This window comes from Phaethon lepturus, unplaced genomic scaffold, assembly GCF_000687285.1.
Source record: "Phaethon lepturus isolate BGI_N335 unplaced genomic scaffold, ASM68728v1 scaffold4732, whole genome shotgun sequence".
NCBI lineage: Eukaryota > Metazoa > Chordata > Aves > Phaethontiformes > Phaethontidae > Phaethon > Phaethon lepturus.
This window is the reverse complement of record NW_010521108.1, coordinates 68894-86036: the sequence shown is the minus strand read 5'-3', so window position 1 is coordinate 86036 and position 17143 is coordinate 68894. Positions and strand designations below refer to the sequence as shown.

Sequence of the window (17143 nt, the reverse complement as noted above, 5' to 3'; positions counted from 1 at the left end):
TAGCTGAGTTGTGTGCCATTCTCAAGTAATACTAGTGAGAGTTTCTAATTACCAATCTTCCTGTTAGAACATATTCCATAGTCCACTGCACAAAATTGTGCAGAAATCCTTGCCAGCCTATGTGAAAGCAGCAGGCTAGTGGAAGTAGCAAGATCTGATAGCTCTCAGAATGCATGATTGTATTCACAGCATTCCTGAAATATGATCAGCACTAATATGAAAATAGAGTTCTCTGTGCACTGCATCTCATCAGGGGAGCACTAACCTACACCAAAAGCCACTAATTTGGCACAGTTCCCTTAAGAGATCAATCAAAAGGGAACTTTTTTGTCATGCTATAAATCTGTACTGAAATATTTAGTCAGCCAAATCCTTCCCAGCTGTAGCCTGAGGACTACAATTTGAGATGTTCTTTTTGATGACTGATGTGCAGCTACCCACTAACAAATGCCTTTTGACCCAAGAGAGAAAAATAATCTAATATTTTGCCTATAAGTCAATTGTTTGAAAAAAGAGCTCCAAATCTCTATTAGTGATGCTTGCTACTGTCTTTCCATCCATCTGCTGAACTATGAATTGGATTGGAATGTGCGTCAAAGGTAAAATGTCATTAACATCAGAGAGAGGAATTAATCTCTGTCCAATCTGAGGATAAAAGTAGTTCTGATCATTAGAAAAATGGAAAAAAAATAGAAAATCCAGCAAAAACATTCTACATTTTAAAAGCTGGATCAAACTCAAAAATCTAATAGAGCTTGAACATTGAAAGAGTAGCCTTGTTTCTACAAAGATGTAGAGTCATTCCATAATAAACCATTAGCTTATAAAAAACCCCGTGAATAAGAACAGAGCAATATTGTGCTGTCACAGTAATACTATTATTAAATCATAAATATTCTGATATTGCTTTTTGTCTATAAAACTTTTTACTTTATAGTAATGAAGTAATGTTAATATTCCTCCTTCAAAGTAAACCTGTAGCAGCAGGAGATAGAGTCCCAGTTCAAGAACATGCTGTCTCCAAACTAAAGACCCAGCCATAATATCAGATCCTAAGAACATTCAGGATTCAGCAATAATAAGAAAACTCAATATTTGGTATTATTACTACACAGTGAGTTTTATAGATATAAGTTCTATCTCAAAGATACTTGTGCATTAAATGCAAACTAATATTTAGTTTCAACTATGTATGTTGAAAAAATTATGTAGTACTTAATACACTGTTTGCTACAAATCAAAATTTGTTTTACCATCCAGAGCAAATTTTCTTTACAAAACTAAACATTTACACTTTGAGTATAGTCTGATAATTGTGTTTCTCACTTCTGATGCAAAGACATAAGCAAAACCAGAATAAAGTCTTTCTTGGTTTTTTATACATTCTTAGTCCGAATGTATAATTTCATAATGTCTTGAAAATCCTGAAGCTCATAATGTTTCTATTATTCTTCATACTGGAGAAGAACATTAATACCTCTAATGCTACTGCAAACAACTATAATTTGTATTTAGAAAATTTTGATTACGTTTAATATTTTATTTCATGTTAATACATGGTATTTTAGAAAACATGATGTTTTCAGAGCTACTGCTAAATGGAAAATAACTTTGATATCAGCCACAGAAAAAAAAAGAGGAAGTAAGGAATGCATTTTTCAGCATCAAATGACATTTATCTTTGACTAGATCACATGTAATAGTAGAGCTATGAAAGCAACCTCTTTGAGTTATTCATTTCCCTTCCTGCTCTCATCTCCCCAGTGAGGGTAGGTGAACAAATTAGGATACAGAGTGAACGTATCTTTATTTTTTATCATATTCAAAGACTAGGAAGTCCACTCTGTGAGATACTTATCCAAAGAAGCAACAACAAAAAAAGTACTACCACATCCTGAGCTGCTGGCTTTCCTCCTAAATTTTCTGATACCTAAATGCAGGACTTGGACAATGCACCATTATTTCAGCAAAAATAAGAGTCTATCATTATAGGCTCTTGTGACAACAAGAATAGTATTTCTGGCTATATCCATTAGGTTAATGAGTTCACTGATGACGCAGGCCAAGAAAGCAATTGCGACAGATACTTAGTCTGGTGCAGTTAGTTGTTTGCAAGCCCCACTGAAATAAAAGCAAAAACTGTTGACAATTTTAGTGCTATGCATGTGTGCCAATGCTTTTTACCTGTATGCCTTACGTATCACTATATAAGGAACTGAAGAGTATCTTTCTCTAGCTTTTATAGTGATTGATTGTAAAGACTGAGGGTAAAATTTTCAAAACCTAACAGCAACTTTACTCTTAAAAATGACCAACTTTTTAAAGATTCTTTAATTTAGAAGTTAATATGGTATCATATAGTAGAAAAAAAAAAAGAAAAGACAAGGGCTAGTATTCTATTAAAAGAGAAAGTCTACTTACCCCAAAGTTAGTGGCAGCAAACCGATCTGAGGCAGATACATTAGTTGCTGCTGTAGTATGAGCATAGAAAGCATTGATATTGGCCAACAATGTACTCATAACTGCTGGAACACCTGGGCACATATATTTAGAAGATAGACAGGAGAAGTGCCTACGATTCAAACAAACTGACAGTTATTAAAGATGGCAAAGATTCTGCTCCTTCTCTCACTACAATTTCTTTTCAGCTCCAGTAACGTAACTTTCAAGCTACCTCATGGACAATTGTGCAGATACACATGAGGAAAATCCAGACATGTTTGATATAATTGCCACTTGTTGCACACTGGTATTTTCAAATTGAACATGAGATTGACATTTGCTTCTTACTTTATTAATCCTAAATACAAAAACATTATTTAACCATCTTAATTGCTATTAAGCAAAACATTCATTATTAAACACAAACTTAAAATCAAACACAAACTTATCATCATAAAGGCCACAAGAGATCTATACTCTAGTGGAGAAGGATTTAATTGATGCCAACAAAAAGACTCAAACCAGGATTTTACTGTGGCTTATATTTTAGGCTACATTATTAATGAAAGGCAATACATCAAGCAACTTCTGAGTTCACCTTGATTTGATTTAGGCCATAACTGGCCTAATGTCCACTTTAATTCAGACCAGTCAAGTTTAGGTGACCGGCCTGTTAAACCTAAAACAGCCAAAACCAGAGTTGCAATGTAGCAGCACTGTCTACTTATTTAAAACAACAAGAGATGCCTGCTTATAACGTACAAAGAGCTGATAACATAAGAAAACATGAGATACAAGATGGATGAAAGACCTAACACATGAGGAGAGTGAGCAACATCATTGCAAAACATAAAATCTTAATTTCAAGATTTATAGTTAGGCAGGATTGGGAGGAAGGTAAAGAGATAAAAACTAAATGTATAGAGATAGGAAAGAGAGTGAGGGGAATTAGGCAGAGAAGATCATAGAATCATAGAATCTTTGGGATGGAAGAGACCTTTAAAGGTCATCTAGTCCAAGCCCCCTGCAATGAACAGGGCCATCTTCAACTAGGTCAGCTTGCTCAGAGCCCTTCCAATGGGGAAAATGAGAATACAGTCAAACAGAAGAGGATGAAGAAACTCCAGTCACTCCGGAGCTCTCTGTATGTCTGAAGGTCCTGATTTTTGCTTCTCTCCGTTTAATTAGAATCTGTAAACTTCATGGAACCTATTAAGTTTATCACATGCAATTTGGGTCATGACTCAGAGTGCTGAAAATCCAGGTAAGAAATCTTCAAGCCACCTGGCTTCCTTCTGATTGCTAAAATAAATAAAAGAGGAAACTTCCTTGTTTTTGTAGATCTCAAAACAGCAGCCAATAGCATGAGTTATTAACAATTTCTAATGGGCACATGATGTCACAGCAACCATTGCTAAGTCTTACATATTTTAGAGTAATATTGCATCGTTAAGCTAGAGTCACATGTCTAAAACCAGGCCTGCTTACTTCAGCTTTCTTACTATGCAATTTCCTGACCAACATGCATGTGATTCTTCCAATCTTTCTGCTAGTGTGAATCAGCAATAAAGGCAGCTAATTAATGTGCTGTCCGCAGTGAGCAAATGCTATCAATGAAAATTACTTTAATGGGTGATTTGTGTGGTTCTTGCAATGCAGCCACATTAACTGAAGACTGGCAGGAGAACAAGATGGCATAGTTAATGCCCATTAACCTGCTGTAACGAGAACTATGTTGCTGATTTAGAAGCATTAAGTTCTACCTGTGGTGACTCTTGCCAGTAAGAAGCGAAGATCTTAATAGAGCTTTTATTGCACTTGACTCCACTACACAGTAAATCCAGGATGCTGACATTATGTATAACTTAAGTGTCTAGTCAAATGCTGTTTCAATACGTGCTCTGCTTTTTGCCTTCTAAAGAGAAATAAATTATGTTGAAAGAGAATGAGAGAAAGAAAAATATTTTTTCTTGGTGGTAGAGACTTGGCTTAATACGTGTAGGTAAATAAACTCCCAGTACAATTCCTTCAAGACATTGAATTTACAGCATAAATCACCATCCATCACTGCAGTTATCAAAATAAAGGCCAGGTGGAAGACTGAGCTGTTCTTCTGCTTTTGCTAATCTGTTTTGTGTCATACCTATTTTCTTTCCTATTCTCTCACACATACATGCTTTGACTTTTGGGAGTATATGCATGTCATTCGGGTAGCTAATGGTGTTTGTTTGGCTGCTATCCATCACCAAAAAAAAAAAAAAAAAAAAAAAAAAAAATCTCTTCCGACCCATATAAGAATGGCTGTTGGTTTGGGGTCAGTGGTTGATTTTCTATTCACGTGAATTCTACGTCTGGTAACTTAAAAGCAGATTTCCTTCTGTAGGAACCAGGCAGTTGGAATCTGTATCCTGAGAGTAAGACACCCCTTCTAAGTGGGCATCCTTTAGGGAAGAACTGTCTTTACATAGTCTCATAAAAGTGTGGGTGCCTCTGCCTCAAACAACAGATGAAAGCACACTTGAATTAATTCTCTTTATAAGTTTAATGAAAAGGGTCTCATTGGGGACAATGACTAAGGCAGGTAAGTAACCTTATGATATCTTTTGGGTTGATATACACATTCTGTCTTTGGTGGTGCACAGCTGATCTCCTTCTGATCTAGAATCAAACACTGACACACACATGACATGTTTTAAAACATAGAAAATGCACAATTTCTTTGTTGGTAGTGGTTGAGAGAGGAAGAGAACTTGAGCTTTATGTTTTCAGGACTTTTATTTGATCACCTGTTGGACTGATTTTCTGTGAAGCAGTCAGGCACTGAAACAATAAACTGATCTAAATTCTCGTTTATCTTTGCTGAGCTGCCACAACTGTGGTTGATGAGTATATTCAATGTATTTGGAAAATCAAGGATATCCTTTTGAAATACTACTTTTGTGCTCTAAAGGAGAGCCAAAAACAAATTATCAGCGCTTACTAAGAGGATCATAGATGACAAAGCCACCAGTGTGAACCTGAAATGATAGACAAGTAGGGTTGTTTGTTACCATAGCAGAACAGGATGCCAAATTGTTCTAGGAAGAGGTACTTTAGGGAGGCTTAATTAGGTTTACATTGTGTTCAGAAATGCAGAATGGTGTATGTTCCTATTCCAGCATATGCTGTCTGCCCATACCTACAAGAGTCAAGACTGGCTATCATTAAGTGGCACTGACACTTTATATAATAGCTAATTTTAAAACTGCAAAAAAAAATTATTTTTAAAAATTACATTCAGACAAAAAGAGCACCTCATTAGCAACACCCTAAAATTCACTCGGGCCCGATAAGAAGCATGTGGATGCTCTCTGGGGTCTAGGTCATGGGCTATGAAAGCATAGTCAGTTTTGCACTTACAAATGCAAACATTTTAATTTACAATGTTATCATGAGACATGCAATAGAAATATTCTGCAACTAGATTCTTGAGCATAAAATGCTTACACAGTATTCCTTTGGGTCAACTGATTACATTCAAATTTTCTCTCTGTTGTATGGTAGAAAATTGCTTTTCTTTTAGTAGAAGCATATCATTACCAAATGGAATCTGATCATTCTATTTTCCAAATCAAGAAGCTGTACATTTTCTCCCAGCCACTGAAGTGGTTCCAGGAGAAAAGGGTGATGTTATAAACACAAATAAAAACAACAGATAATAATCAAAAAGAAAATTCCCCATGATAGACCTAGTGTCTTCATTACTCTTCTCCCCAAAGTCTGAATGCTCTGAGACATGTCTGCAGATGAATCAGCAAAACAATGTATATGAATATATATTTTTCTCCAAGTATTTTTTGAGATTACATTAATTAACGATTTTATTCCTAACTTAAACAGGATGTGGCCTACCACTCAAATAGGGCTTGCTCATTATTAACATACACCATTTTAAAATGTAAATGGACATAGGTAGGGGGGCAATGAAATCTTAGTTTTTACTTCCGGTAAATTACCTGTGACTACCAATATCAAATTCACTTTCTTACTACACCTGCCTTGAAATGCCTAGTTTGCAGTCATCAACAGCAAGAAAATTTGGTGGAAAAGGTACAGAAGAAAGCAAGAACAAAAAAAAGGACAAACCAAAGTATGTCATTTAACTTAAAATGTCTTGGTTAGAAATTTTGAGCAAGGATTCATGAAAATGCATTGAAATACTTGCCTAGCACCATGTTAGATGTTCAGACTAATTTTACTTCCTTTTCATGAATATCTGTATGTTATGTTATTTACTGATATAAAAATAAACCATCATTTTTATATGAAAATATAACCTGTCCATTTCTAACACAGTTAAATGAAAAAGCTTTTTATGTACTCATATGTCAGTTTTATTGCTATTTTTGCAATGCTGACTTTTGTTACATTTGAATTTCTAAAATCAGTTTCAAAATTACTCTTGAAAATATCAGAGTACTGGCATTCATCAAGAGATGGAGGATAAGAAAATTCAAAATAAATTTGCAGTTGAGGTTGTCCATCAAACATTACAGCCATGTTGTATTGAGATAACCAACTACTAGGGCTATAGTTAAAAGGAAACACTAATGCTAAATCGGTCTTGCTTTATTTCCTAAGCAAAACAGTATTAACAGCCCTTCCTTGGCATTAGTAGCTCTTGAAATTTCTTCTGATATAAAACCTTGAATTCAGTTTAATACATACAGCAGGAACAACTCTATCATTTTAGAGATGAGCATTTTGGTAAAAATGGCACACCAATTTAAATCAAGCTATAAAACTATAATACTATGCTAGTTAATAAGTAACATAATTTAATCAAGATGTAAAGACATACATGGCTAAAGAGAAGCTAAACGTGAAAACCCAAATATTCATGAAACAATGCATGAGCTCCTCCATATGTAGTATAGATATATAATACCAGAGGGGAACTGTCAAGCTTAATTAATTCTTCTGTTTAATGTTGTTTAAGGTCCTTGGAGGAAGAGCACTAGAAACATATATAGTACAAGTACATCCTCTACCTTTCTATTAGATCTACAGTACAAAAATTCACAATGAACTACATAAACTGAAAAACATGTTCATTGCAATAGCACACGGTGTTGTTATATCCTGCAATAAAAAGAAAACTTCACATGTTTCTGTGCCTCCACACTTATATTGTTTGTACTGTAAAGAGATGGAGGAAACGAGATGCATGTTCCGATAAAAAATTCCATAATACCAGCTTTCTATAGGAAATTTTTTCTGTATTTCATCTTTAGAGGACTCATTTGGAGTATTCTGCTTTCCTACAGGTGCCGTAGGAGCAGAATATAGTCCTTTTCACTGGACAAATTAAGAATACATGATGGATCTCTTGTATCCCCAGGCCTCTCAGCTCAGTGGTGTTGTGTTCTAAAGTGATCAGACAGCTACTTTAGTATGGAAAATGTAGTAAGAGGTTCTAATACCATTAAAAACGGTTTGCATGAATTATTTACTATATACTATAGAAGTTTACTATAGTCATTTATGGTGTTCTAAGGTGATTTCTGTACCTGGAAAGGAGTACAGAGCATGTGAAATCCTGTTCTACCATCCCAATCACATCTGAAACAGTGGAAGTCTTTCTCATCCTTGCCACATGTCAATATCATAAGCATTAAGAAATGCATTAGTGGTAAAACCAATAACAGCTTATAAAATGCTTATAAGATATCTTAATTCCATTGCAGATGAGAAGCACTTCAATGAGAATCAGATGGACAAAAATGATAACAAGAATTTAAAATCAGGAACTGGAGTGAAATGGAGAATGAAAGCATGAAGGCTTGGAAATCATCACTTCCCTCAAACACGTTCTTGACAGTAGAGTAGAAAACCAGACATGGTCACACTTACGTCATAGCTTGATAAATATATTCAATTCCATAGCGCATTGCAAATTCATCTACAATTTCTTGTGCAGCGTCATCAAAGTACACCTTCCAGGCTTCATCACCTCTCACTTCAGGGATTTTTACAACACCATTAGATTTAACTTCCGTCAAGTAATGGAATAGATTCTAAATGTAAGAAATGTTTCAAATAGGTTTCAGTTTTTAAGTGGCGTTCTGAAAGTATATCCTATATAATAGTCATCAATATGTTCATTGTTAGTTTGGTTTGGGTTTTTTATAATTTTTTTTCTGAAGTCTGGCACTAACTAGTCATCATTTGGTAAACAAAAAACCCCAAGACTAAACACATTTTTTGTAATGGAACTCTAGTGGTGCAGACTTGCGATTCAGCACATTGATCTATCTCCTTGATATAGGGGCATGTCAGCTAACTGGTGTAGAAAAACCACAACATAAGATCATGCAGAAACTTTCTCTTCTCTATCATATGCCCTTGCTAACAAATGAAATTTTGATGTTATAATGCTTGCTACATAGTGCTTCAACTTTAATTAGATCTATAACCAATAAATTTCAAATTCATTATTTAAGAACTGTTACAGAAGTTACAGAAAACCTATCAGAAGTATTGCAGAAGCTTCTCAAGTAGTGAAAGGCATGCAATGAAGTTTATGTTTAGCAACCTTAGGACCAAAGCTAGTACTTAATTTGATGTTCATGTCATAGAATGCTTCTTGGATTACCTAGTTCCATGTGTATCCACAAACTGACCAGCAGATATTATTTTCTATTTTCAGTTACCAAAAAACCTGCAAAACTTTGAAGTAATTTCAGTTTCGCTAATTAGCCTGTAACTGTCTTGTAGATAACCTTAAAGCAACAGAATTTTACCATTTACTTCACAGGTCAAAACATTTGCAGTATTAGGTCAGAATCTATGAGCATAAATGCCCTGAACATTCAATTTCATAAATAGTGAACAATGGGATTTTGTGAATACATACTAGTCAGCCATATATAATCAGCTTTCAGAAAGTACTTGTATTTTTAGAATAGAACTTCAATGTGGATCACTGTTTGAGGGAAGAGGAATTAAATGCAAAGAAAATATTTTGAAAGATGCATTGGTTTATAAGTGATGATTTCTTTCCACTGTTGACAAAAGCAATCTAGACAACCGGAGAACCAAATTTTATATTGTCTTTGCTTCTCCTGCTTTTTCTCACTCTCTTCAAAACATGAATTAATATAGCTGGAAAGAAGTCCTTTACAATTAATAGCTAGATCTCTGTAATATACAGAAATGGTTGTATCTTCTTGACGTTAGCAAGCGTGTATGGAGCACCAAAATGTTAAAACAAAATACAGTACAGGGGGAACTTAGCTGACTCCAGCACTTCTTTTTTCTAACTCCTACTGGCAGGAATGACCTGTTGGTGTTACATTGTTCTGCCTTTGACTCTGAACCTGACATCAGCAATACAAAGTGGGATACCTAAACCAAACTTGTTCTGAGGTGTAGTAGCAGTTACTTGATTCAGTGTTCTAATGTTCTGTAGCCTTTTTTCCTTACCCATTCAACAACTGAATAGTAATTTCTATACAGCATGCTTTCTTTAACTTCTCCAACATACCTCATGTAGACAGGTGTACTGCATATGGTAGGGAGCAACTTTCTCCTCTCCTTTTATTTCAACATTGATTTTCAATCTAATGGCACCAGAGACAGCTGATTTATCTGTTCGTTTTTCTGAAAGCAGAAAAATAATATATTAGCAATTATCAAGAATATATCTATGTCATGTGAAAAGCTTTCATAAATTGTTCTATCTTAATAAGAATGTTTTTTAAAGCCAGAAAATCCTGCTGTTGAGAACAGGAGAGGTTTTTTTTAATACCTCACATATGGTTCAGGCCGTGAAGCAGAATACCAAGCAATGAAGTAAAGAATCTTTTTTGTTTTACCTGACAAATTCAAACCAGGCTGCACAGCGCTTTATTTAACACTTTCCCCTTTTCAATAGAAATCATTTCAATTTTTTATCTGGTATCTGTAGTAATTATTACTAGTTTCATTATTGATTTACCTGAACTACTATGTCTAAAAGAAACTCAAAATGTTCTCAGCAGAACTCAATTACAGAGCTAAGCTGAATCTTGCTGAAGAAATGATATGAACAACTTTGTTTATGCTATCTGCACTAGTCTATTTAGTTGCTGTTGCTCATTGTGGAGGTTACTGATCTTCTTTGACTCCAATCTTCACTTTTCCAATCCACTCTAACAGTACAACTGAGTCAACAGGCATTACATTTTTTATGATTCTTCCACAAAGTGCTGTGATGTGAGTGATGAACAGTACAATTAATAAGAATTGGTATTCACAAATCCAATTGTTTTGTTTGAGTATTTCACTCCTCTTTCTTCTGTATGCTGTGACATACTGCAGTTGTGCCAATGTGTGTATGCATCAGAACAAAATACGACATTATTTTTAGAATATTTGAATTATCACACCCTATTTATGAATATTTCTTTTTAGATGCTGAGTGAAACGTTTTCATTCTAGATTCTTCATTTTGCAGAGCACATAGATTTTCAATGTCATTATTAAACTGCTTCCAGTCAAATCAGTTCAGCAAGATTTGTTTTAAAAAATTAATTTTAATAATCATTTAATCTAATAATAATTAAATTAATTTAATAATAATTTATATCAGTATTTGTATCAATTTAAGTCTCTGAAATTTCTGAAGGAATAAAATTCACAATTCATAATGACCCAGTTATCTTAAACCAATCTCATAAATAGGAAATAAAGCAAGGCTTTTTTTTCATTGTCAATAAGAAATCAAATAGTTCCCTGACACATCTATACATGTCACTGGAAAATGAAACACTTGACAGGGAAATGAGGATTGTTGATTAGGAAACAAGTACTCTACAATCTCAGAAAATTATGTCACCATAATTCATCAAATTTTCACAGAGCATGCAACCTAGATGAAAACGTTACTATTACATTTTTATTATCAAATATATGAGACTAACTTTTAAAGGGCTACTCCAGAACATTTAGTGCACCCAAAGAGATTTTTAGAATTAAAAACAGTTGTATGCTTAGATTTAGATAAAGAAACATATTCTCAGACACACTATCATTGATTTATTTCTGATTTAAAGAATAATACTTCTTAGGACCTGTCCAGACAAGGAAGTGCAGTCATTAAGGATAACATAGAGCATTTTGAGCTTCAGCAGGCTATCTTCAGTTTATGACTCTGCATGTAAACACATTTGACATGTACAGAACAGAAAACTCAACGAAGCAAGTTTCATGAAGAACCACAGGTATAAACACAGTGAAAACCAAAGATGATTAGGCCCAGAATGGTATATAAATATTTTTTTAAAAAAAAAGGTAATAAAATTAATGTGGAGAGCAAGCAAAATATTTGCAAGATTTTCCTATGTATCTTGTAGATATATTTCCCACAGAATGCTACTGTAAATGGACTAGTCTGAAATGTCAGGTTTTCTTACATATTTTAAATTTTGCATTAAGTTTTAATATTTTTCTTTGATATTGTCGTGATTAGTCTGGTCTCTGCAATTGTGGTAACTCTGGATCAAAAGCAAGAAAGTGTCTTTCATTTTTAGGGAATTGATTGTGCCCCTGTACTCGGCACTGGTGAGGCTGCACCTTGAATCCTATGTTCAGTTTTGGGCCCCTCACTACAAGAAGGATGTTGAGGTGCTGGAGCGTGTCCAGAGAAGGGCAACGAAGCTGGTGAGGGGTCTGGAGCACAAGTCTTATGAGGAGCGGCTGAGGGAACTGGGGTTGTTTAGTCTGGAGAAGAGGAGGCTGAGGGGAGACCTTATCACTCTCTACAATTACCTGAAAGGGGGTTGTGGCAATGAGGGTGTTGGTCTCTTCTCCCAAGTAACCAGTGATAGGACGAGAGGAAATGGCCTCAAGTTGCACTAGGGGAGGTTTAGGTTGGATATTAGGAAAAATTTCTTCACCGAGAGGGTGGTCAGGCATTGGAACAGGCTGCCCAGGGAGGTGGAGGAGTCGCCATCTCTGGAAGTGTTCAAAAAACATGTGGATGTGGCGCTTCAGGACATGGTTTAGGGAACTTGGTGGCGCTGGATTAATGGTTGGATTTGATGATCTTGAAGGTCCTTTCCAACCTTAGTGATTCTGTGATTCTGTGATTTTCAAATCAACATGTAATACTTAGGATTTTTAAAGTCGTGTATTGGTACCAAAGCTATATTTGGAAGTCCCAAATCTACAGAAGCTGAGATTCTACCTAAATTTGTTTTTAAAAATCAGTAAGAATCATACCTAAATTATACCATACGTCCATTTCTCCACTCAGTGTTCTTACTTCAATGATTGTTTGCCCGAGGAAGTCATCCGATTCCTTTTTGAAATGTTGCTTTACTCTAGATTTGATGTCGTCATCTTCATCCCACACTCTCACTTTTATTCTATCTGTAGAGTTATGGCATTCACTGCAAAAATAATAATAAAATACAACATGTGAGTGATACATAAGCTACATACATTTGTACTGCCATCTAATTCATTGTCCTTGATTTCTGTACACTTGGTTAATTGCTTAAAGCGACGGAATACAAACAGCCTGCAACATTCAGTAGAATAATTACTAGGGACAAAACTACAATTACTATATATAAAAGAAAGTAACGAGATTAACTTGACTGGATTATATATACATATGGATTTTATTTGGAAATGTCATGAACTCCTCATTAAAACTATTAATTCATTTACAATGTGTACTTCTTAATGCTGTTATTTAACAAATATATTAGGAAAGAGAGAGATCAGGTTTTTTCTTTTAGGAATGCTATGTAGTACATATGGTAGACCATTAAAGTAGCAGCCTATAATGTTAGAATACAAAAAGTGAGAAAATATTAAATAATATTTCCAGTACGTGGTAGAAAGTTTTTTGAAAATACCCCAACAAGTATGCACAAACACCACAGCAAGACAAGACAAGCAATCAGAAAAACCAAGGCAATAACTGCTTTCTTTAAAAGACATATTACTTTTATCCAAGACCTCCATTCCCTGGTAAGGAGAAGGAGTAGGGACAGACTGCCTATGGTGGGTTGACCCTGGCTGGATGCCAGGTGCACACCAAAGCTGCTATATCACTCCCCTCCTCAGCTGGACAGGGTAAAGAAAGTGTAAGAAAAGGCTCATGGGTCGAGATGAGGACAGGGAGATCACTCACCAACTACTGTCATGGGCAAAACAGACGTGACCTGGGGAAAAAATTAATTTGATTTATTACAGATCAAATCAGAGTAGGATAATAAGAAATTCAATTTTAAAACATCTTCCAGCCACCTTTCCCTTCTTCCCGGTGTGCTGGTTTTGGCTGGGATAGAGTTAATTTTCTTCCTAGTAGGTGGTATGGGGAATGCTTTGGATTTATGCTGAAAACAGTGCTGATAATACAGGGATGTTTTAGCTGTTGCTGAGCAGTGCTTACACAGACTCAAGGACTTTTCTGCTTCTCACACCACCCCACCAGCGAGTAGGCTGGGGGTGCACAAGAATTTGGGGGGACACACAGCTGAGACAGCTGACTCCAACTGACCAAAGGGATATTCCCTACCATATGACCTCATGCTCAGCAGATAAAGCTGGGGGAAGAAGGAGGAAGGAGGAGCACATTCAGAGTGATGTCATTTGTCTTCCCAAGTAACCGTTATGCGTGATGGAGCCCTGCTTTCCTGGAGATGGCTGAACACCTGCCTGCCCATGGGCAATGGTGAATTAATTCCTTTATTGCTTTGCTTGCATGCGCAGCTTTTGCTTTACTTATTAAACTGTCTTTATCTCAACCCACGAGTTTTCTCACTTTTACCCTTCTGATTCTCTCCCCCATTCCACCAGGGAGGAGTGAGCGAGCGTCTGTGTGGGGCTTAGTTGCCAGATGGGGTTAAAGCATGACACTTGTCATGGAGTCTGCTCCAGCGTGGGTAGCCCACAGGGTCACAGCCTCTTTCAGGCATCCACCTGCTCCAGCATGGGGTCCTCCCTGGGCTGCAGGTCCAGATCTGCTCCAGCATGGAGCTCCATGGGCCCAGCCTGCCTCACCATGCTCTTCACCATGGGCTGCAAGGGAATCTCTGTTCCAGCACCTGGAGCACCTCCGCCCCCTACTTCTTCACTGACCTTCGCGTCTGCGGAATTGTGTCTCTCGCATATTCTCACTCCCCTCTGGCTGCAACTGCTGCAGCACAGCAACTTTTTCCCATTCTTAAATATGTTACCACAGACGTGCTTACCACCATGGCTGACTGGCTCAGCATTGGCCAGTGGCTGGTCCGACTTGGAGCCGGCTGGCATTGGCTTTATCAGACACAGGGGAAGCTTCTAGCAGCTTCTCACAGAAGGCAACCCGATAGACACCCTGCTACCAAAATATTGCCACACAAACCCAGTACACTACCATATACTAAAAAATTCCTTGCAAATTTAACTGGCTCGCTAACCTCTCATGAGTTGAGTGGATTTGAGAAACTACTGGTTGTATGAGTCACTGACATGGCTTCACTTGCAATCTGCACTTCCCAGTGGATAGATTTTTTTTACTCCCAGCTCCATCTTGCATATATTTGCACAGAAATGGAAAAGAAACTCTACTGCTGCTTATTCCTATGAGCCACGATGAGGACTATTTATTATTGGTCAATGCTGGCTTTTGATGACTTCATTGGAATATCCTAACATTGACTGCAGAAGTCTGTGGTAGTGAACAACTCTCTGATGACCTTTAATGGCTAGTACAGACATGATGCGAGTTATGAGGCATGTCACACTCATGCATTCATACTAACTTTTAAAAAATATATTCATTCAGTAAAACAACAAAAATATTTTAAATATTACAAATCTTTGGTTATCTTTAAATAAAACTTTAAAGTGCAGCAGTAAATTTTCATCTTCAGCAAGGTCTTAGTTTGACACTAGATTAAGAGTTCTTACTTGAATTCTATTCCAAGCACTAGCACTGCTCAGTGATCTGTCTCAGCATTTCCGGCATTAAAACACTAATACTATAACTTATCTCCCAGCTGGCACCCCTCAGGGGTGTTCTAAGAATTAATTAGTGATGGTAATGGTCTTTGGAAGTATAAAGTGCTTTAAATGGTATTATTACTGTCAAGGCCAATCAGTCACTAAAATGGCAGGCACAGCTTTTACTGTGCCTGACTCTGACATCATTCAGTATCACAGAAATGCTTCTGTCTGCATTCCAAATTTTAACATTGCAGATATCTCTGGTAATTAAAAAACACATTGTTCTGTGATTAGCAAAACTAATGAAACCTAATTTCCTTTTGTGTTATGACTGTCTACCCTGACATTTAACAAACTGCAATCAACTATTGAATCTTCTCCCATAACTGGGATTTTCATAAATTACCCCTTCATATGGACTCCCTAGTGTCTGTTATAGGGTGAGTTCATACTAAAGGACAGTGTTACGATCTCATCTCTGTCTGACCACCTATTTTAATAGAACATGATGGATCCAGTATTACACAATCTGTGAAATTTCTCTACTGACCACAAAATTCAAAAGATACTGGCAAGGACATATAAAATACAGGAAGAGACAGATGGATCAAAATAAACATCTTTGCTTTAAGAGACTAGGCTAAACTGAGAAACCATTTATTTTTCCTAAAACGTAGCCCTGAATTATTGCTTAACATTGCTAGAGTCCTGAATTGCATTTAGCTGTGCACCCAGTAGAAATATTAAACAGGGGATCTCTACGGTGTCATAGGGAGATCCATCACTGACAAAGCATTTATGTGATCCTCATCACTATGTCTGTGCTATTAGTAGAAATCTTGTTCCTGCTTGGCTTCCCAGGGAGATGCTGCACATAAAAAGTCGTTAAATGGTACTTCAGTACAAATGCCATATTTTTATTCTCAAAACAACAACAATTTCCCTCTGATGTACACTTAGGTGATTAAGGAGTATTTGTTCAGATAGCCAGGATGACTGCCCTTTTCCTTGATATCCTCATTTGTCTCCCACATGTTTTTCTCCTTTAATCTTAGGTCAGTGAAGCATGGTGAGACCTATCACAACCAATGGGTTTACTCACATATTCATCTTTATGTCTAAACCTTTAGCACTGAGACAGCTCTGCTACATATTTTTAACATTCCTGTGCAAGACCCAAAAACTAGCACAGATTTGTGATGCAAGAACAGAAGGGTGGATGAACATTTATTTCTACTGTCCTGCCCTATGGCAGTAAGACTACAGGGAGATTCACTATTACAGTTACAGAGCTGTCTCTGCGTGGTTCTACTTACCTGCGAGCCTCTCAGAAACAGCACTCTATAATGAGATACACATTCTGCTTTAGTCACTGGTAACATCTGTGCTGAAGCTCTGTGGCTTTGCAAAAAGCATTGGGTGGGATTCCTACTTCTGCTTACTCTGTCCAGTAAAATCAGCCCAGAGAATTCAAGGCAAAGACAACATATGCTATTTTCAGTGTTCCTCTTCTATCCACTCTGCTTTATATGCTCAGTAAAAGTGTTCACTAAGGTACTGATACAGGAAGGTGAGAAGTGAATTGTTCTTTAGCACACAGAGAATGAAGATACCGATACTTCTGAGAGCTGGAAAAGCTGCAGTATATTCAGAGATGCTAGATAGAAGAAATAGTTTTAATAATTTATCAACAATCTGGCACTGCTACATTACTTCTGCATATACAGAACTCTGCAAA

At 36.5% G+C, this 17143-nt stretch overlaps 1 protein-coding gene across 1 annotated transcript in view; it reads right to left on the bottom strand.

Annotated features, from left to right (window-relative positions):
• The window catches only part of UNC13C (unc-13 homolog C (C. elegans)), a 163971-nt gene that overhangs the window by 84475 nt on the left and 62353 nt on the right, over positions 1-17143 (bottom strand). Inside the window, 4 exon segments of the mRNA XM_010281395.1 lie at positions 2422-2572; positions 8335-8498; positions 9968-10083; positions 12685-12854. Coding sequence (XP_010279697.1) covers positions 2422-2572; positions 8335-8498; positions 9968-10083; positions 12685-12854 — 601 coding nt within the window.